We start from the raw sequence: 21789 nt of genomic DNA, 5'->3' as shown, positions 1-21789 counted from the left end.
GAACATTAGAAAGATCGTTTGGCAGTGGAGAAGCTGCTAACAACTGCCCACAGAGGAACTTTTCTATACCTGGTTGAAAAGATAACAACTAAGTCAAATTTATTCCAATCCATCATTTCCCTGTATTCCTACTGTCTGAGACATTTTTGCCTTGCTGGGGTCTTTGCGAAACTCTGAGCAGAGCTTCAGATGTCACATTTGGAAAGAGAACCCCAACTGGTTTTCGGGAGCAGAAGCGTTCGTGTGCAGTGGGACGGGCTCTGTGCTCCTGTTATCATGGAGAACATCTGAGACCCTCTTCTGGCAGATGGTGACTCAACAAACATCCCTGAGCTTGTCTTCAGTAACAGAGTGTTATTATATAAAAGCTTCCAAATAGAAAATGATCAATGTGCTCTTAGGAGAAGTGGAGATGTATCACCTGTACTTGCTAGAAAGAAGAAAGCCAATTTCAGAAGCTGCTGTTAAAGCCCAGTGTCCTCTCCTCCCTTTTAAACCAAAGAAAAGCATATATGGACCGACAGCAGAAAAAAGGTAGCTCAGTTAATCAATGGCTTCAGTCCCTTAAAAAATCTTCTCAAACTTATGCCGTAGTTTGGTGTGCTATTGTTTCACCTTGCCGTTGAAGTGCTCACGAAATACAAAGCAAAAGAACATCAAGGATAAACCAAAGTAACGTGGGAGGAAATGCTTAATGCTTCAGCTGCTCCCAGTTCTGACAGTGGCTTCCTCTTCCTTGTGGGTACGGAGAACAGGGAATGGTGATGCAATAGGAGATGTGGGATCTGTAGTCAAGGGCTACAGATGGCTGTGTAATAAATAAATCTTTCTCTTCTTCCTCACCTAGCTGCCAGAGAATAAATTCCTAGAAAACAGTGCAAATATCTTCCTGCAACACTCACATTCAAACCTTTTCTTTGGAGCTGGAATTATATCTGTGCCTGGTATGAAAGTATTCCAGCTCCTCAACTGTCCTTTCTTGGCTCAGATAATTCTTTCAACTTAAAGACACCCAGGCTTTCACTGGTTTGTCTTGAGCCTTCATTTCTTTCATATGCATTCCTATGTACAAGGTCAAGCTAGGCTGGTGATACTATGCCCCTGACACAGAACAAAGGAAGAGGTTAGCCCAATTAATATGTCTCAGCTTATGAAGATCTAAATAGTCATTAGAAGTCAGCCCAACTCGTGTAGGACTGCACAGACTCACACCAGGAGCCACACAATCCCAGCATCATTGGGGAAATCGTACAAAGAAGGCCTAAAATTTGCTTCTCCCCTCTTAAAATGACACCTGTGAGCTCTCAGAAAACACATAATACAAAATCACTGATAATGTAGGGTGGAAGGGACCTCCAGAGGTCATCAAGTTCAGCTTTCCCCTCAAAGCCAGCCTGCTCCGATCAGGTTACTCAGGAACTTGTCTGCATACATTCAGCTTTGTCCATGGAGATAACAACAAAAATCTACATATAAAAATATCACAAAATGAACGATTACTCTGGACTGGTTAAAAGCCCCCGTCTGCTAACACTTAGAGCCAGATGGACCAGAGAGCCTTCGAAAGATCCCCAGGGGTTTATAAACTCCAGGCTCAGGACAACTGATCTAACATAGCTGCAATTTAAGCCATAACTTCTTAAACAGAGAAGAGAGATTATTCCCTTCCCCTTGGCAGCAGCTTCTTCATACTTGAAAGCTGTTGTCATATCAGCCTTCTCTACTGCTATTATGAAATTTGCACATAAGAGCCAACAGAAGAAGACAGGAAACATTTTGGCATGCTGCCTTTTGTGCTTCTGCTGATTCATCTTGTTAGAAGTATCGCACAAGTAACCATTCTAGAAACAATGCTGCATTAGCACCAAAAGCTTTCCAAAGTTGCTTCTCAGCCTTCATTTACTTTCATAAATAAATGCAGAGAATCAGGTTGCTATATTATTACAAAACACCATGAAAGACTGGTCCAAAATAGCACTTGCCATCTAGCAAAGGGCTCCCGCAGTTTCATTCACGCCTGAGAAATAATCAGTTCTGTTTGCAGGAGGACGCTGAAATGACTTGCTCTCAAGAGGTGAGGTGGATTCCTAAAGAGTTCGACTCTTTGTGATTCATAGTCAACAGATGCTCCTGAACAAGAGCAGGTCAGGTGGTAATCCCCTCTATTTTGTCTGCAGCAGAAAAGCAGCATAAGGTACATCAAGAGTTTGCACTGAATTCCTGTAGCAAGTGTTTAATTACGTCCAGTCGGATAGCAGCTTGTGAAGTTGAGCATAGGTTTATATCTGAGAATGGTGAAAGCAGACACAAGCCCACTAACAGTTATGTCTGGCCTGGTTTTAACGGCTTGCAATAAAGAATTTTCCTCCAGTATCATGTAACTAAGCAAGCAGCACACTGCCAGTCTGCTAGACAGACAGTCTAGTATGTCCACTGGAGGTCAAAAGGCTTGGCCCCTACTTACAGCTGTGTCATATGCTTCCTTTATGACCTGGATCTATCACAGACGGGTTAAAGGAAGAACCAGGAACTTCAGTAATACTGGAGCATTTCTCGATCGCTTAATGGAAATACTTAAAGGACCTGACCATATGCTGCATTAAAATAAATAAATAAATACATATATATATCAAAGGAAAGGCAGAAAAAGTTACAAATTAGTGAAATAACACATAATCATAATCTCAGAATGAAAAACAGGTGGCTAGCCAGTAGAGCACAAGCATCAGGGACTCAGCAAGTACAAGGAATCACCAAAGAGACACCTTCCAATGTCCAGAACCTTCTGGCTGTGCCCCCCACAGGGGCAGCTGCTGCCCACAGCCGCTGTGTCTGCAGACTCCCCCTGGGCAGCATCTCAGCTGCCGTGGCTGGAGGTGGAGCCCTGCACCTCACAGGGCATACGTGGCGTTGTTTGACCCCGTGTGCCTCCTGTATTTACCGTCAGCATCTTCAGTTGGCAAATTATAGATTGTAACATTATTTTTTGTTGTTTTCAGTTCTTTATTTTATAAAACACGTGTATATTCTTTGCAGCTTTTTCTTCTCCTTTTGTCATAATAGCTTTAGTACTGCAGTAGTGCACATGTCCTGAAAATTAGCAGGTAGAGAAGGAATTGACATTCAGGTGCAATCTCTCAGGGTTCAGCCAGGGCAGAAGGATAAACTGCAATTTCAGTTTGTGCAGAGAGAGAGAAGGGTGCCTTTAAACAGACACACTTCTTTCATATTCTAAATGGAAGCAGATTGCATAGAATGTCCCAACTGGGTGTAAAGAACTCGTCTGCTGTGTGTGTCACAAATCTCCATAGGAAGCTGGGACACTAAAAGAGGGAGAGGTGCAAAATAGTATTTAAAACACTGAGGGCTTTAAAAACATGCAGCTCCATGAAGATCTGCCGTGTGGTCTCTGTACTGTCCACAGCTGCTCGTTTGGTGGACGTGCTCTCACTGATGGCTGCTCTCTTCTAGACCAGGGTAGAATGCAGAAAGCAATTTCTCTTAAGATCCACCAATAAAAACACCAACCACAGAAATACCAGCAGAACTAATATTAAAGCAGGGAAGACAGATACTCAAAGCTCAGAAATGATGAAGAGAAGCTGATCACATGCACTGCTGTCCCTGCAGGTAAGTCTCAGCTATTTCCTCAGGTCCCCAGCCTTATTCCCTGTGCATGCTGGATAGCTGACAAGGAACAAGCCCACATGCCCAGTCCGAGTGCCAGTACTGCCCACAACGAGGCGAGACAGCTGCAGGACAGGACAACAGAAGAGGCAAGGAGAGCAGCGCCGCACCTCAGGTGTCAGTGAGATTTTTGCCAGAAACAATAAATGGGAGCACGACTGGTCCTAGGTGGGACCAGTAAGCATGTAATCAGATGCTGACTGGTTGGGAACTTCTCCATATTTAGGCGCTACTCTAACTTCGGACAGTCAACAGCAACCCCGATACTTTTTAGCATGTCTTCCACTATGCCTCAACAGAACAAAGGTCGACGCACTGGCCTAACTCTCCATGCATTTTCAGCTGCTTCCTCTGCACTTTGTCCAACAGTAACTGCAATATGCCAATACTTCAGGAACATAAAGAAAGCCATGATTATGTTTTTCACGTTCATGAAACGATGATGAAAATGTTGTGTTCTTTTTCAGTAACTGGCCTACATATACCAGAAAGTGGACGTCTTCATGTAATAAAAATAGAAGTAATCTGGACTGGAATCTGAAGGTTTGAGGATTAAATCCTGATGATAGTGTATGGGTGAAAGACTTAACAGGCTCACACTGGAAACCCAGTGTCCATTTCTGGAACAGAAACAAGCAAGTGAAGACATCTTTTCTACAAGCAATTTTTACAGTAAAACCTTCATCAAAGCTAGCAGGTGTGGCCAGTGGGCAGCAAGTAATGCCAGACTTCAGACAGCTGCCAACAATCCCAGCTTGTGCTGCACAGGTGTGAATTTGATTGCTGAGAGCTCTGTCAAAAAGATGAACAACTTTTGGCATTGGCTTCACTGCAGTCAATGGCAAACTGCGGATCTCATTATCATGAAGGCATGATAACTCCAAGCGGACTGAAACCACCTTCACTGAAGACACAAACTGGTTTCAATGCCTTAGTTTACAAGAGCTTTGAGGGGTCCTATCAGAAAGAATAGCCATTTCAAACTTAAAGAAAAAAGAATCTGCTAGGAAAGATGAAAAATTAATTATTAATAGCTTTCTTTGATTACAAGTCTTTAATGTATATTTCAAAACACTAGCAGATATGTTCCTGCTGTATGGAAAGTTAGAAGCATAAATAGCAATCTAACAATGTACAAGCAGAAACAGAGGAACCACCCTTACCTTTTCCCCAAGCCAGACATCGGAAATGTTATAATCATATCCTACTCCCATCTTGCTAAATTATTGTAAAATAATCTCCAGGGGATATAAGCATCTCCCCGTACGCTTCATTCTGTAAGCGCAGTTCTCTGCAAGTCCAGTCATTAACTTAATACATATATTACAAACGTAATTCATCTTTGCCTCCTCTCACTTCCAGAAGTCTTCTTGCCATCCAGATTGTAAATTAGATGTCATACTCAAAGAGCTGCACAGTTTTCCCAAATCCGTATAATTGCTGGATTCTTTCTGTTCTTTCTCTGCACTATCTCTAAAAGGCATTCCTTCTATAGGTTTACTTTGCAGTCTTAGATCTCAAATATTGGTTGAAATGACCTCCACACCTGTAGCTTTCCCAGGAATCACCCTATTTCTTGAGGTTTGCAGTGGAACTCCCCTACCTGCCCAATGTGCCAGCCACGCTGTGACCGTTGGTCCCTCTCTGAAGCAGTGCTGAGCTCTGCTGGCCGCATCTCCCCATCCCCAGGACCACAGGCCATGCGTCAGAGGGAGCAGCATCCATATGCCACGTATCCCACCGCGCTGGGGGTGCTGGACACCTGCTGAGGGCATTTGCCAGCCCCAAAGCGAAGCTCTGGGGCTTCGTTCTGCAGTGTCCTGAAGTCAGCCCGTCCGGGCGGTGCCACCAGCAGTGCTGCTATCAGGGCAGGCCGCGTGCCGTGCTGGGCCACGCTTGGGTGCTACGCAGCTCCAGGCCTGCTTCCTTCACAGCTCCTCTGTCCACCCAGAGCCAGCGCGGGGCCTAGTCCAGCTGTGCCCGTCTCAGTCGCAGACTGTGAGGAGTCCGGCCCTGGCCCCGAGGTCGGGACAGTTTCATGCTGCTGACCATCGGATGCTGTGGCCGCAGTCTCCACCCAGTGCTGTGCTCCGTGCCTCATGCTCCCCGCTCCTCTCCATTAAGCAGCACCACCTGCCCCATCTGCCAGCAGTCTGCCTTGGCTTCCCCCATTCAGGTGTTTCCAGCTGCCCACGGCACCTTCTTATGGTCCCATTAGAGGACAGACTTGCACAGAACACAAGCACTTCATGCACCCAGAGAGCCCGGTACAGCCAATGGGCAGCATGGTGAACACTGTATTTCATCTGCGCACCGCTTCAGCTTGTCCTCCTCAGAAAATTCCCTCTGCTTATGATTTTCCTCAGTCTTACTGATCACTGTTTTAATTTAAAAGATTTTTTAAAGGATGTGATTTTAATGAGCGCAAGGCTTAGACCAGAAATACTGTATTTCTTTTTCCCGAGTGATGAAGTAGGCACTTGGTCTCTCTGCATTGATTTCTAATCTGCCATTTCATACTCTGTCAGTGAGCCCTGTAAACCAGGCTCATTCAGCTGTCCCATGAAGGCTTCCATAAATAAGAATAGCTGAGGCTGGTTAAGGTGAAAGGAAGGAACTGAGGATCAGAGTCACAACCCTTAATCACCTACGGCTCTTCACCACAGCGGAGCAGGGTAATGATGATAACAGCAATAATAATGAGAGAAGATGTGCATGGACTATCGTAGGGAGGAACTCAAAGCGGAGTTCTGTTCCTCGGGAAGCACACACCTCCCCCTTCCTGGGGAGGGCAGAATGATGGAGAGGCAGGAAATTAAAATGGCAAGGATGTTCTGATAAGAAATGCAAATCCATGGGGCCTTTGGAAGTAGATTCATACACGACTCATCACAGATGCACTCCGGAGTGCACATGGATTTTGTCTCATTCACCATGTGCTCCAGACCCAGGGCTGCAGCACAGCGAGCCCATTCCTGCTTTCTGAGAACCTGCATTATCCAAAAAGTGCAGCAATTGTTCTCCCTTCAACAAAAACTTCAGATTTCTCGTGAGAAATGTCTATTATTAAAGTGACAAATGTCCTTCCTTCCCCAGATGTAAACGAGACATTTATTCTTTGCTACTCTGAAGCAAGATCTGGGTTTTTCATTCCAGGTACCTTTGGTTCAGAGACCAAGAACTGTTATTTTCCTTTTCCTCAATGCAGACATGTCAGAGATTTAATTTGCCTGTATTCTGATGAGCCACATCACACGCACACAGCACCTATCTGGGTCTGGCTGTCTGCAGTGCCATCAGAGCAGATCCTCCTGCTCGGCTCTCAGCCAGCCTCGCGGCCAACGCTATCATTTTTGTGGAGCCAGAAATATTCTTTAGATTCATCTACTGCTGTAAAGTCGGAGCTGTAAAGTCAGATCTTTTCCTCCTTTAAATGTGACTAGCTATTTACTCCCTAACAATTCTGCTTCAGAGCTGATTTAGCATTTTTATTGGAATGTGAAAGCTCTTAAAAGAAGAAAAAAATCTAATCAGGCAGAAGAGATAGAAAACTTGCTGAATTTTTTCTCCCCCTTTGCACCCCTTCAATCCTATCAAAAGCACATCTTCCATTCATTGCTTCCCGATGTCATTATGACAAGCGGCTACAAATCAATAGCAGAAGCAAAGGCAGGCCTCGCCCGCACTCACCAAGTGATAAAGATTCACTCTCAACCCCGATTTGCTAATAGCACATAATAGCAGCCATTGGCGCCCCGCATTAAATCATACATTTCACTCTGCGTTTATTATGGGATTTTTAAAACTCCTCACCAAATTGGATTTTCTCGACGGTCTCTAATTTCCACATTTATCATTTAAAATTAAACTCCTCAGTGAGGAGGGGGGTTGGGAAAAGGGGAAGGAAAAGAGAAGCCGTGCAGTTCTGTATTTTCCTCTTTCTTTTTATGAAAGCCCATAAATAATCCCAGGTATCATTGCCACCAGCCCTGAAGTTTTATATATATAAAATACCAGAATTTAAGGCTGAATAGCTTTAGGACTCTGCTTACCTTCACGCAGCTCTGCAAAAGAAGAGGAAATTAAAGAGAAGCCAATAAGGAAACAGATTTTAAGTAAGAAATCCAATAAACAAAATAGTCAGCAAAGCAAGCTGGTATGAAAAGCACTATGGAAAATTACTGCGGGCTTCCTCTGCTGACAGAGCTGAGTAGCAGGGATAGGATGGACCAAAAGATTTAATAACAAACCAACAAATAAAGAGACAAACAGAACCTCAATTCTCTCTTCCAGTTCACAGAAAATTAATCCAAAAAATGAAGCAAAAACTTCAGAAAGTTTCATCTCAGCGTAGGAAAGGAGCACAGGCTCTATGAACAGTGTGGATCGGTACAGCCCCAAAGAACTTCCTGCTTTATGAGGGGTGTGAATGACACACCCTGGGATTTCAGTGATCACACACACGTCTGTAGCACAACACAAGTGGCCAGGGAACTTCCCCTGTTCCCCCTGCAGTGCTCAGTGCAGCATCCGCTGCTCCACAGCACGCGGAGCACCGACGTCTGCGTCCCTCTGTTGGGGCTGGCCCTGAAAGACACATTTGGACCGCAAGGTAATTGAAGCACTGCACGCTGAGACACGAATTTGAATCTAATGTGAACAAAGGAAAGTGACTTCTGAAACAGAAGGCAGCCTGATGATGGCATGCTGAATTAAGCTATCGCTGCTCGTGACACGCAGCCCTGGGACACGAACTCAGTTGCCCTGCTATTCGATATCCAGTTAGCATCATCACCTCAATTCACGCTGCAGTTTTACCAGGACTCCGCTTAAAAGGAGCTGAGGAGTTTTATTTTGGTAAGTTTGGGTTTCCACTGAAGAGCTCTAGAAATAAAATTCCTGATAAGGCATTACCAGTTCAACCATTACAAACCATATCACAGGCAACGCTCCCAACAACCTCTGGCCCATCTGTGACTGCACCACTGCCATTCTGAATCCCAGCTGAATGTGGGAGCAGCTTCCATCTACTCTGAAATTATTCTGTCTTAAAAATGTCCCTAATAGTCACAAAATACCAGAGCCTCTCCTTTGAACCGTTGCCTGAGAGCCTCACCACCAGCTGTTCTAGCTAAGGCTGGCAGTGTAAGCGCTCCCAAGTACAGTTCACCTCTTACAACACAAAGGAACATCCTTGCACGAATTTTCCCTCCTCAGAAGTGTCGAAAGCTTTCAACGAATACAGTGGTTACAGATTTAGAACCTGAGTATTGGCCACCACTCAGTGCAATGTGTCACAGATTGGATCTTCTGTACCTCTGTAGAAGGCAATGTCAGAACACGACCCTCCCAACGCAAAAATCAAATCACAACTTTCTGTCTCAAAAGACATCTGTTTAAAATAAGAATACCTGTTTAAAATAACAAAATACCTGTAAGAGTTAGTGTAGGCACAGAGCAGAGGGAAAGAATGAAATATTTCAGGTTAAGAGTTTCTTTACCTTCAGCTGTCCCATAGAGTAAACAGCAAAGACAGACACTTTATATTAAGTAATTTTAAGGAGGTGCTGGGGCCTCATCTCTTTTTTTCCCCTGTCTACTTTTTCTATGGCCTTGCGAATTCAGTTTGAGGTTTTCTGTTGCCATTTCATTACTTTTCAGTTCTGTGTCTATGTTCTGGTGTACAAACACCCCAGGTGTTGGTCTCTCTGAACACTCACCCTTCCCGTGCCACCCACATATAGCCATACTGTTTCTCACTGCTCCAGAATCTGAAGTATCCCGTAGTTTATTGATTCACCTAACCATGCTTTGTTCTGATCTTTATCTTCTGCATTCTTCCTGACCAGTGCATCAAAACTGGAAGTGTGTAACACATTACTCTCCAACCGATCTGCAAGGTTTTAAGACCACACAGTCAAAGTTCTCTCCCAGCCACCATCCCTCTTTCAGTTGCGTTAGATGAAACAGCATCCTGAATTCTGTGTTCTGAATTACTACAGTAATTCTGCAGCTCTCGAATATACTGCAGATGGTGACTTCAGAAAATGGTTGCTTCGTTCCTAAGTAAAAAAGAGATCGGCTTCTTGTGTGGGAAACTGCTCAACGAGGAACAGCGAACCAACAGTTCTCTCCATAGTCTGACCTCTGCCACTGTAGGAATACAGATTAGCAATCGTCTGTGAACACTTCATGTAAGGAGGAGTTCTTGAAATGGACAACAAAGTCCAGGGTACCGGGGGCCAAATGGTTCAGAAAAAGAATGCCACAGAAACACGTTTTCCACAGTTCTGATAGGAAATCACATCCTGGGTTTGCGCTTCTGTGGTAAAAATATGACAAAAGAAAGGTGGAACTCATGTCCGTATTATAATCAGCAAGAGTTGGAAATTCATCTACAGAAAGGCTAAGCAGATCTATCTCTGCACATGCGAAGAAAAGCACGGACACAGCTTTTGGCCCAAAGAGCACTGCTGTCAGCCAGCTCCAGCCATTACCTGGCCCACCTCAGCTCAGAGCTGCACTTCCAGCTGGAATGAGCTTCGAGCACTAAAACCTTTCCTTGTCAGGAATCATTTTCCCCAGGAAACTTCCTAGTTACAGTCAGAGCTTGTTTAAACTCCATTCTCAAACACCTCTCGCTTAGAAAAGATGATACACACTACAGTATTTCATACGTGTTTTGTGGTAATGAAACCAAACAGATCTAGCTATACAAATATGAACGTTAAAAACAAACAAACACAAAACAAGGTGATAACATTAACTGGTACTTCAGAACCTCCAGTATTATTAAACCAGTCACAGCTACCATGGGATAGCAAGTGATCTACGTCCAAGCACTGCACTGCCATGCTCAGACATCCCAGATGAGCACTCTGAGCATCAGGCCGCACAGGGATGCTTGTGCTCTTTCCTGTTGGCACTCAGGCACTTCATAAAAGAAACTGAATAATCACTGGGCTGATATTATAGCCCAAGGGTCAAAGTAGTACTTGGAACATAAAGCAGTCAAGTTCAAGCCATTACTGCAATGAACACTGAATGACTTACAGAAACGACACGGCTGCCACCAGGCAGACTGCAGGAGGCTCACTGCAGGGCAGCAGCACCCTGACAGCCACGTGCAGGGTGCGAGGGGCAGCAGCACCGGGCCAAGCCTGAATCAGTCAGGCGTGGGCTCTGGCATCTCAGAGAGACCGGGGCAGCCCTCTAGTTCTTTCACATCGCTGCATTATGTTTCCACCAGCTGGTGCATCTTTTCCACCCCCCACTGCCCAAAATCAGTTCCCTCTCCCCCCCCTCAGGTGTTCATCTGTCACTCCACAAGGCTGCTCCAAAGCCCACACACAGTGTGCAGCGCAGCGTCCAGCTGCCCAACGTCAGCAGGTCTTGCTTAGGATTTGGGTCCTGGAAACGCACACGAGAGGCAATCGTGCCATGCAGACGCATATTTTGAGGTGTACAACAGAAAGCACGCGTAGCTAAACATATCAGAACCTTAAAGCTTTCAAATTCAAAAGGCAAACAGCCTTTCCAAAACAATGACTTCAATAAGCTTAGGGTCAGCAAACACATAAAATGGTGAAATCTCCCAAAGTTTGCTTTTATACTTATTTTAAGGTAGTGAGTAAAGGCTTAGACAGAACAGATGAAGCTGAATTCCCACCAGTCACCTCCTTACGCTGCCGTTTATGGTATCAGTGGGACAAGGCAGGGCAGTCAGATCTGCCTCCTTTGGGAGAAACAGAAAAGATAGCAGAAAGTGGAAACTGCAAAACGTGTTTCTTTTCCTACCTCATCTGAGGCAGTGCCAACAAAGTATTTGCTTGTAACTTACAAAGAGACAATTTTAAAGCAACCCAGCAACAGCCGCGTGCCCTCCGAGCCCTGATGTCTCAGAACTCGATGGTGCTGCACCAGGCCTGCGAGGCCAGCAAGCAAACCACCAACAAACGCCACTGCGACATCGGTGACACAGAGCTTAACGGGGCACAGCCCGTGATATTCGTTAGCGTTTAACATTTCCACGCGAGACCTCAAGGACTGAAGTTTAACACACAAGGAATCAGCTAGCCACAGGCTGAGATGCTGAGATTCTGCTTCCACTTCCGTGGATCTGAGACAGCCCAGAGACCTGAGCCAGCACACCTTGGCTCCAGCTCAGCCAAGAATTAGACACAGGGCATTTCAGCATCATGTCCTCGCTGTTATAATTTGTTTCTTTCATTCTGTCAGTGCTCAAACTTGTTGACCTTCCAATCATACTTGCCCTTTCTATCCTCATCTTTGCTTTCAGGGAGGATAGCGGTTTTATTGCAGGGCAATTGGGAGTGTTCTCAGTATAGTCATTTGTCTGAGGCAGTTACTGCATTACTGTTACTGATCAAACAGTAACAGGGAGCCAGGACTCAGGTTAAGTGGCATTCCTACTTTTGGAATGCTGAAGGCCAAACAGAAGCACATTATCAGAGCAATGAAAAAACGTCTGCAAATTGAAAGCAACACCACGCGCCGACTGCCTGCAGGTTCTGGCCAGGGCAAACCTCAATATTAAACACATTTATTGTAAAATGCAAAGAAACCAAAGCAACGGCTGTGCTTTCTGAGAAAGATGAGAGGGCAATCAGGGTAAGGAACGGGGCTAATGTTTATGACTATCTGCCAAAGCAATACCTTCTGCCATGCCTAAATTTAAACTGATCCACCGCTGTCTTCTCAATATAGAACTATATACAGACCTCCCAAAAAGCTAACAGATCTTCTTCAAAACATGAGTCCAGATGAGCCGGTACAAAACTTAGATTCTGGCTAGAGCGTTTTGACGCTTTTAGTTGTACGAAAGGTTCCCAGGCAGTAAGGATTACCTGCATCTTCACGTCGTGTATTGCAAGCAAAAAGGTACGGAAGAGCTCACCCAAAGCGGCATCACTGCGCTGATGCTGTGCCGCAGGTCAGCATCGCCGTGCCGTGCCGTGCCGTGCGGGGCGGGCGCTGCCGCTGCTGTGCGGCTCTGAGCAGGGAGAGCACAGCTGCCCGCACAGCTCCTCCTCGGCGCCCTGAGGGCACGAGAGCTATTCCCACGGTGAAACAGGAACAGACGTGAAGACCTGTACCTTTAAAGTTCTTAAGCGTTAAATCTCTGATGCAGAACTGCAATTATATCAACTTATTCTGCCAACATGGATCCTGGAGATGCATATCCAAACCAGCAAAGCTGATTAGTAGTGCGGGAGCTCCCTGCACGCCGCTTCAGAACACAATTAAACAGAGTTTTATTCAGAGTAACACAGGGGTGACAGGGTCAGAAGAGTTTCCATTTCAAAAGGCAGCAGGATACAAACTAGCAGGAAGGGGAAAGTAAATTACCCAGATTTCGTGCTAGAAATATCACGGGTATTTAAGCAGCTAGGCTTCGATTTCTTACCAAAATTTTATCCTACTGTTTCTAAAGGAAGTAGAATCCAGTGAATCAGTGCAAAGACAAATCCCTCTATGTCTGAGATGGTGAATAACTATTGTTCCACCTGCAAGTGCAGATTTTTGCCATCTCACTTCATACTTTGGACTTCCCTGCTGCTTCTCACAAAGAAGAGATAACAATCCTCTTGATTTTCTAAATTTTCAAACTTGGGATGATTAACACAGACAGAATACATTTAAAAATGTGTAGAAGAAGCTTCAGTGAATTGATCTCTTGTTCGGCACTGCCTTAAGATACACAAAATGCAGTCTCCTAAGCCTACAACCAAGAGCCCATCCCAATCAGCACCTGGCATTACCCCACCCACATCGCAGTCCAGGCGGCCCTTCTGTGGGCTCCAGAGAAGAGCGATGCTTTGTTAGCGTTTATATGCATACGAAATGCAGCAACGTGCAAACTTTCTGTGAAAAGTTGTTCTGCAAGGATGACCAAAATCATTAAAAATTTCCTTGGATATGCTTAGGAGATCAGAGCTGTTGGATCCCACAGAAGCTGTCCAACACCAAAAAACAACAACAACAAAAAACCCAACCCCCCAAAAAACCCCAAACCAATCGTGAGTCTCAGCTGCACAAAGCTGACTTTACCTAAATCTGAACAACTGATAAATCTTGAGTCAGCAGGCTGGTTTGAGATCTGCAGGTCTCTGTGCCTTTCCTCAGAGTAGCACAACTTGGTCTCGCCATTGGAGGACATCAGAAGAGGGAGATGCTCCCTCCCTCACTGCCAAGCAGCAGGCTCGTCTGACATAAAGGCAGAAGCAGAGAAGGGCTTTCCTACACTGTTTGTCTAAATATGTCCGTAGAAATAAACAGCCTCAGAACTCAAATTGTTCTCTGTTTGTATGCTTAAACAGGCATAGTGTTAATGAGGGTCCAAGCACTTCATGGTGAATTCTTCCCTAGGAGGAAAACACAGGGAGTGAGGCAATGCAGGCAGCGACAGGGCTCGCCCCGGACTGCTAAGAACACACTTCATCTGTCTCGCACACAGCCGCTCTCCTGCCTGGCCAGCCTCAGCTCTGAGTGCTTTCTTCTTACTGTTGCTCTCAAAGAAGAACCAAATTCTTCTCAAAGCAGTTTGCAACAATTCTGACAGTGAACCTCAGGCTAAGTTTCACCACCCATGAAATTCCAGTTCAAAAGGAACATCCCACACCCAGAGCAACTCAGTAGATGCTAAGAGAGAAACGTATACTTTGCAGGAAGTAATCGCTCAGTGAAAGTGTCCCCTAGCATATTCCCTATACATACTAATTACTGCATGATATGCAGAATGCATAAGTCTCCGTAGTAATTTTTAAATTTGTTATGGCCTCATAACAAACGGTTTCCTTTCAGCAGCGTCAGTCAGAGCACAGAAAGCAGGATACCCTCAGGTAGGGCTGCAGAACAGCCCCTGCGTTGCTTTCCTCAGCCCCACCATTTCCATGCACCAGAGCCATGCTCAGACACCCTGCTGGTCAGGCTGCAGCACAGAAGCTGCCCGAGCTGAAGTGACGCCCTTTGTTCTTTGGTTCTTGAAATTTGTCAGCTGCATGGAGACAAACTGGATTTTGCCTTTAATTTCACAGACTCTTCCCTCCCACCTCCTCTCCGCAGACCACAACTACTGCTTTTCCCACGCTTCCTTCCGGAGTCCCAGCCCTTGGGAAAGAGGACGAGAGGCAAAATGTTTACAAGCTGCAGACCGTCTCAAGCTGCGCCTTCCCTGATGTTGGGTACTGACATTCCTGCTCTTTGTTGCACCAACACTGAAGATCTTCTAAAGTTTTTGGTTTCGAGCGTATCAACTCAGTTTATGTCCAGACCGACTGACCGAGACACCTGCACCAGAGGCACATCAGTAGGCCGCACGCTGCTTCCCACCCCAAGAGCAGAGCCCATTATAAATAACACTACAACCTTTGTGAAGATGACTGTCCTCTCTACAGCTTGCAGCCTGGAGACTTCATTATTGCATTGACCATAATTCAATTCATCCCGCGCTAAAAGGTCTATTTCTGCAGCCAACCCCCACCCTGGAAAATACATCCACCTAATAATTTCCGATTAATGCAGTCAATTACTAACTCTCCCCCAGCCCCTCACTACCACCTGATTGGGCCGTAACGGAAAAGAAGCAGCGACTAACCAGGGAGGAATGGAAACAGGGGTAAAATAGCAATAAAAAGTAATTACATAAAAATGCTAAACATATTACATCTGTTAGTTTGCTTAGCCCGGTGGACTCGACAATTCCAGGTTTTGCTATTGTCCACGCTCAGACAGACAAGAATAAGAGAAACGGGGAAAGGATCTTTCAATAAGATTATTAAATCAGTGCATGAAAAATAAGTCGTCATTACATTGCAAAAAAGGCAGAGAGAAACTCGCTGAAATTTCTTTCTGCAGATTTGCCTTTGTGATCTGCAAGGTGCTGTTCTCCTGCTTACACTCTGTTACCCTGGCAACGTACTCCTGTAAAATAAAGATTATTAAAGCGCATATGATTATTTGGCTGCACAGTGAATGAGGCAGCCGCTTCTGAAATTCCTTATCAGAGAAATTCAATTTTAGGCCAAATTGTGTTTTCACTGCCTCTCAGCTTCTCCCTCCCCCCGCAATACCAATAAAACCATCATCTCCCCAGCCGTACATGATATTTTGTCACTAACTCTTTCATGCCTTTCCTCTCCCGTTCCAGGTTTTATTTTTATTCTGTCAAAGCAGAATGCTTTCCCCAATTTCTAGACTTTATTTTTTTTTCCCCACACCGTTTTTTTTTCCCTGCAGCTTCGGCCTTCCCTTCCTCGCACACAGCCAGCGCCGCTCCCCAGCCCCGCACAGCAGCAGGAAGGCGTCGCGTCCTTCCCGCCCGCGTGGGCGCGCGGTGCCGGAGCCGAGGGCAGGGATGGGTGGACGGGTCTCGGAGGGGCCCGTTTGTGATTTGCGTGATTGCGTTCGATCGCGTCTGACCGTTTCCTCACGGTCCGCTCTGGAGGTCCCGGCGGCCTCTGCTCGCCGCCCATCCCAAGAGCACCTTTGGAGAGCCGCGTTCGGCCCGCGGGAACCCCCTCCTAACCCCGCCGTCCCGCCAGCCGCCGGCACTGGGCTCCGTTCCGGGCCGAAGGATCCCCAGACCCACGCACGACGCCGAGCGGCCTCCGAAGGCGCCGTGCCGGCACGGCTGCGCCCAGCGACACGCGCAGCGCTCGGGCGGCGCCGGGTCAACCCGAGACGAAGGGCGGCGCCGCACAGCCGCGGGACGCACGGGGCGCGGGACCCCGGGGCCTCACTGCTATCGCGCAAACAGGCGACAGAGCGCAACGGAGGTCTGAAACGCGCTTTCCCCTTCCAGTCTACCACTACCGTTTCCTCCAGCATCGCTCGGCGGCCCCGCGTAGTCCGCTCCGCACGCGAACGCCAGAGCAGCCCCCCCACCCCGCGGCCCCGGGGCTCAGCGGGCGCTCACAAACGGACGCCCGGGGCACGCGGCCGCCCTTTTCCCGCCGCCGCCAACGGCCGCCGCCCGCGCGCCGCCCGCCGCCCGCAGTGCCGCGCGGCGCAGCAGGGGGCGCTGCCGGCCCGCCGGGTGAGCGCGGGGCGGGCCCGGCCGAGCGCCCCGAGCAGCGCCCCGAGCGCCGCGCGGCGGGAGGCGCGCGCTGAGGCCGGGCCCAAAGCGGGGCGGCGCGAGGAGCCGCGCGCGTGAACTGCAAAGCGCCGCCAGAGCCGGGAGAGGAGCGGGTGCGGGAAGGCGCGGGACTCGGCGCCGTGCTCCTCGCGCCCTGCTGCGCCGCCTCTCCCGGAGCGCCTCTCGAAAGCCCGCACGGCATCGCAGCTCGCAGGATCTTTTATTTCCCTTCTGCCGTTTAATTAAAAAACAAAAAACAAAAACAACAAAAAAGCACCACCACCACCACAACAACGAACCGTTAAGGCAGAGATGAACGGAAAATGGGAGAGCGCGCTCCTCCCGCAGAGCCCCGCTCTGCACAGAACGGCCCGGGTCCTCCGAGGATTCCGGGTGGTGCTACAGAATCACAGCGACTTCAGAAAGGAAATGAAATCGCTTCTTTTGATACCGAAGTTGTAATTGTTCCTATTTCTCCCCTCAGCGTTTAATAACTGATCCAACCAATAGTCTCTGTGCAGCGATCGCTGGGCAGCTGCAGGACGGAAGGCTTCCGAAGGAAGCACAGTGAAGATAAAAGCCATTCTCAGAGCTAACGCGCTTTACTTTTTTTTTTTTTTTTTTTCAAACATAGAACAGAGAAGGCACAACGACCCAGAGTCAGAAGATCTGCTGAAGCCCCGACCTACTGGAGCTTCCCACACCTCTGCTTCTCCTCCCCACCTTAAAATGAGGGGAATAACCAGCGCCTACCTTGCAGGTAACTGTAAGGATGGGTGCCTCGGGCTGAGAGTTAGTTGATATAACAGAAAAATGCCCTGTACTGTCAACGCTACGTCCCCTGCGTCTAGTCTCCAGTTTTGGCACACTGCAGAAGATAACTACAGCTGATCAATTAATAATGAGGATGGAATAGGAAAGGAGATCAAAAGGCAACAAGTAGATTTCAACAGATAGAGCACGCAAAGTTCCCAGCTTTATGAAGCCAGTGGTTTAGAATAAGTAGTACGAATGGGGAGAGAAAGCTTAAGAATGGTTATGAGGCAGAGCAGAGGTCCACATCTACTTTATATTAAAAATAAACGACAGTGAAATTCAGCATCCAAACCTAATATTCCCGTGAGGAGCTGAGCAGGGTATTCTGGACAAGGTGCAACAGACAAAGGTGCACAGAGCACCAGCAGGACCCCCAGTCTCTGTGAAAGACAGCAGTCTGAAAACTGAACACCCTGCTCATGCAAGGTTGCTGACTTGCACTTCTTTTGGCCTTTTCGGGTTGTTTTCTTCTGTCAGTGACACACAACACTATTTCTTTGGTTAGCATTGTTCCAAAGAGCCAATAAAATACCCTTCCTGACACAGGTTTCCCAGTACACTACAGTTCCAGAATGAGTGACAGTTAAACAGCTTGCAGTCTAGGAAACTACTCATGACAGGAGATTCAGAACACAAACTGTGCACTTGTATTTCTCAGATGAAAGAATCAGCTTGTAGTTAAAACCAAAATGGGACAAGAAGTCTGGTACAGACCACAGTGTTTTGGTGCCGCGCTACCGGTCTTGGATCATCTCTTAGTCACCTGGGTTCAGTGACAGTCATGGGCACAGTTTCCAGGAGTTAGTATTAAAAAAACAAACCAACCCCACAACTCTACAGGCTGTGGAACATACCACGGGAATAAGATAATCTGTACAGGATTTAGGGAAAAGGGACAAACAGTTGACTGTAAATTCCCCAACTGCCTATGTTTCTGGGTCTGAACTTTTAAAAGGACAGTGGAAATTTGGAGACGGTGCAGAGAAGAGTCATAAAAATTATTTCAGAACTGGAATAACTGCCTCAGAATGAGAGACTTAAGGAGCTCAATCTGTTTGGTTTATTAAAAAGATCAAGAGATGGCTTGATTACGATGTATAAGTACCTTCAAAGGGAGAAAATACCAGGTCCTAAAGGGCTCTTTAATCTAGCTGAGAAAGGCATAACAAGAACCAATTGCTAGAAGCTGAAGCCAGACCAGTTTAAATTAGACATAAGGCACAGAGTTTTATAGTGAGAATGATTAGATATTAAAAAAGCTACCCTATCAAAGGAAGGAGGATTCTTCATCTTTTAATATCTTCAAATCAAGACAGGATGCCTTTCAGTAAAGTAAGCTTGAGTTAAAAAATAAAAATAAAAAAAAAACAACGGGGGGGAGGTCTTAATATAAGGGTAATTGAATGATATTTAATGGCTTATCACAGGTAAGGAAAGCCCTAACATCTTAATTTGGAATGAAAGCTTGAGATTTGACAGCACATAGCTTTGGCAACAGGTATGCTCCATTTGCACTGTGCAAGAACAGCTGCCTACATCTGGTTATGTTATTAGCCTCAGAGAAATATCAGATTACATGTGCCAATCAGAGATTTGATAGTTTAAAAATTGATATAACTTCTCATTATTCAGTACATTCCATCTCCTCTAAGGCCACGTGCTGACCAGACCCATGGCAATGTCACTCTAAGCAAATCTGTTGAAGCTCAGAGCCTCAAGCATGAAGTACTTCTGGCTTAACGTTCTGCACGATCAAACAGAACACGGCTGCAGCTGCCATCTGAGGCCAAGAACACAGCACCAGCCGTGGGAAGGAAGTGTTGCCTGCACTTTGTCCCCTTGCTGGAGCTGGATGCTACAGGACTCACAGTTGCCCAAACACTCAGATTAGTTCTGAGGCTGAGCTGCTTGTGAGCAGCATTCCCTTCTTTGAGAAATGGAGCACAGTGAATTGGTTTTTGGACTTAGAGCTTTCAACAACCCACCTTCCCAAGAATGCTTACCATTATCCTTGACTGGACACATTGCTACAGCAGCCTAAAACACTTCACCCATCCCAGTGTAACCCGGCAAGGTAACTAGATACTGTGTGCTGCTCCGGAGGACAGCACAAGGCATTTGCCCAGACCGCCTCATCCAGACCCTCTGGAGGGCAGTCAGGAACACCCCTGAGTCTCCGATGTGGTTTGGGAGACCTTAAAAAAGTAACCTGCCATCTCACCCCAGGCCTTGCTGAGAAAGCCAATCGAAAGTGAGATCTGTCACAACAGACTGTGTGTCCCTGAACACCTGAGCCAGGATGGGACTCCTGTAGGGAGCAGCGCGAGAGGTAGGTGGGCTGCTTGAGAACGGTCCACAGAGACCTTCTAAGGATCCAAGTTATGGAGAGAAAACATTGATGACATCCACACTTTGTGATAGAAATAGAGTGAGATTATCAAATTCTTTCGCTTCACATCACTTACTCACAGGATCTTTGGCGGAAGCTCTGGATCGCCTCAACTGTATGAGTAATTGCACTGCAAAAGTCAACTGGAATTTGAAGTCCTTGTCAACTAGTTGCTGTACTTCACCTATTCTCAGTATTCTCACAGAAGGATGCTGGACTGGGCACTGCCAGAAAGTTTTAATGAGGCTCACAACTTTCTGCTTGCTTGGGCTGCATTTGGAAGCGCTGTTTGGTATGAGATACCTAGGATAAGACAACTGTATCTCCTCCAGAAGAGCACCCAGAGAGACCACTGAAATAATAAGCACCATTACAGCCAGAATGGAAGGTATGCTATGACCGCTGCAGCACAAAGCAGCATATCAGTGTTCTTCCTGAGGTCTGTATCAGGGCACGTCCTGTTCCAGGCTCATTTCCTTGTGGCGACGAAACTCCTTTGAGAATCATGGAGGAGTCACCTCCAGGAATGATAAAAAGAAATTCCTTGCTGGTAGTAGTGAGCAAAGAGATCCAGGGAAATGCATCTGTAGCCACGTTCTCCGATAAAATCTAAATAGAACCTGCTGTCATGACAATACTACTGACCCAAGAGCTGTGGTGAAACCAGCTGTGGAGAGAGAGCGAGAGGCTCAATAAATACTCAGTTCTTTTGTGCTGAGCATGATATAAGACATGGAATCGAGCCAAAGAAACACTTGGTGCTAGATGCCAAACCATCAGTCTGTTTCAGCTCTGGCAGTAACTGACTCCTGAAAGCAAGTTGCTGAAGGTGAAAAAGAATGGGAGCGTTTCCAAGTCTACCACTTAGGCTTTATCAGTAGACAATCAGAGCCAGAGCTCTCTGAAGCTGTGCCAGGCACCCAGACTCAACACTTGGACTGCTGAAGACTCAGAATCTGGGAGGTCTCTGAGAAAGTAACTGGGATCTAGAAGGTAAAACAGCATCAAGATCTTCCTGCCCCAGTTTCTCCTCAGGTTGGTTCTGGGGACAGTAACTGGATGGACAAGCAGATGCGTGTAGAATTTGTGCCACAGGATTCACACGCAACTTCAGCTGAGAACTCTGTGGTTAACGTAACAACGGCACACTGACCGAGGGACTCAGGACTGCACGTCTGAATTCTCACACCAAGACAGAACCCGGGCATTAATGAAGTTGAGATAAAACTGCAATAAATTTCCGTTGTGCCATGGTTTCACCATAGTGTGAAACATCAGGCAAATTACAGTCTCTTTTTCAGGGCTGATCTGTTCTACATGTTGTAATGCAATTTCAGTTGACTCAGTGAATGGACTTTTCACCATTTACTTCATACTCCTGTCATGGTGTGCCTAATAAATCTCAATAAAGGAGGACATTACCTGATACCTGAGACACATTTTCCTTCTTGTATCATGATCACAATACATTTTATTGGCATTATTTAGGCCTTGTCCCAAGCAACTCTTCTCCATGGTTTCTGTTTATGCTCCTCAAATGCTCATGGACAAGTGTAACACTCTTCATTTATTTTGCCAAGATAAACTTATCTAATTATTTCCATATTTCTTCATAAATCATTACTTCCAGCCCTTAAAAGCATCTTTACTCAGAAAAATGATTCTATAAATGATATTGCAGGGTTCCATTTTTTCTAATCTCACAGCAAGTACTCCATCATTTTTTCCAACTGAGCTTTGTACTAGCTTTTTTTTCCTTAACCTGTAGATTTTCCCCACACAGCTGCTTAGATTTGTAGTT

General features: G+C 46.3%; 1 protein-coding gene across 2 annotated transcripts in view; it reads right to left on the bottom strand.

The window, feature by feature from the left end:
- Nucleotides 1–20789, bottom strand: part of LOC146543515 (uncharacterized) — a 51603-nt gene extending 30814 nt beyond the window's left edge. The window contains exons 1-2 of one of the 2 annotated variants that reach the window (XM_085235257.1): nucleotides 16522–17076; nucleotides 15519–15630 (exon numbers count right to left, since the gene is read on the bottom strand). In XM_085235257.1, coding sequence (XP_085091383.1) covers nucleotides 15519–15630; nucleotides 16522–16536 — 127 coding nt within the window. In that variant the 5' untranslated portion in view covers nucleotides 16537–17076. Of the gene's footprint in view, nucleotides 1–15518; nucleotides 15631–16521; nucleotides 17077–20068 lie in introns of those variants that run through there. The other variant, XM_085235258.1, reaches the window with a different exon arrangement.
- Between the last annotated feature and the right edge of the window lie 1000 nt (nucleotides 20790–21789).

The sequence above is a fragment of the Meleagris gallopavo genome, chromosome 13 (assembly GCF_905368555.1).
Source record: "Meleagris gallopavo chromosome 13, MGAL_WU_HG_1.1, whole genome shotgun sequence".
Taxonomy (NCBI): domain Eukaryota; kingdom Metazoa; phylum Chordata; class Aves; order Galliformes; family Phasianidae; genus Meleagris; species Meleagris gallopavo.
Note: the sequence above shows the minus strand (reverse complement) of the source record. Positions and strands in the feature narration are given on the sequence as shown.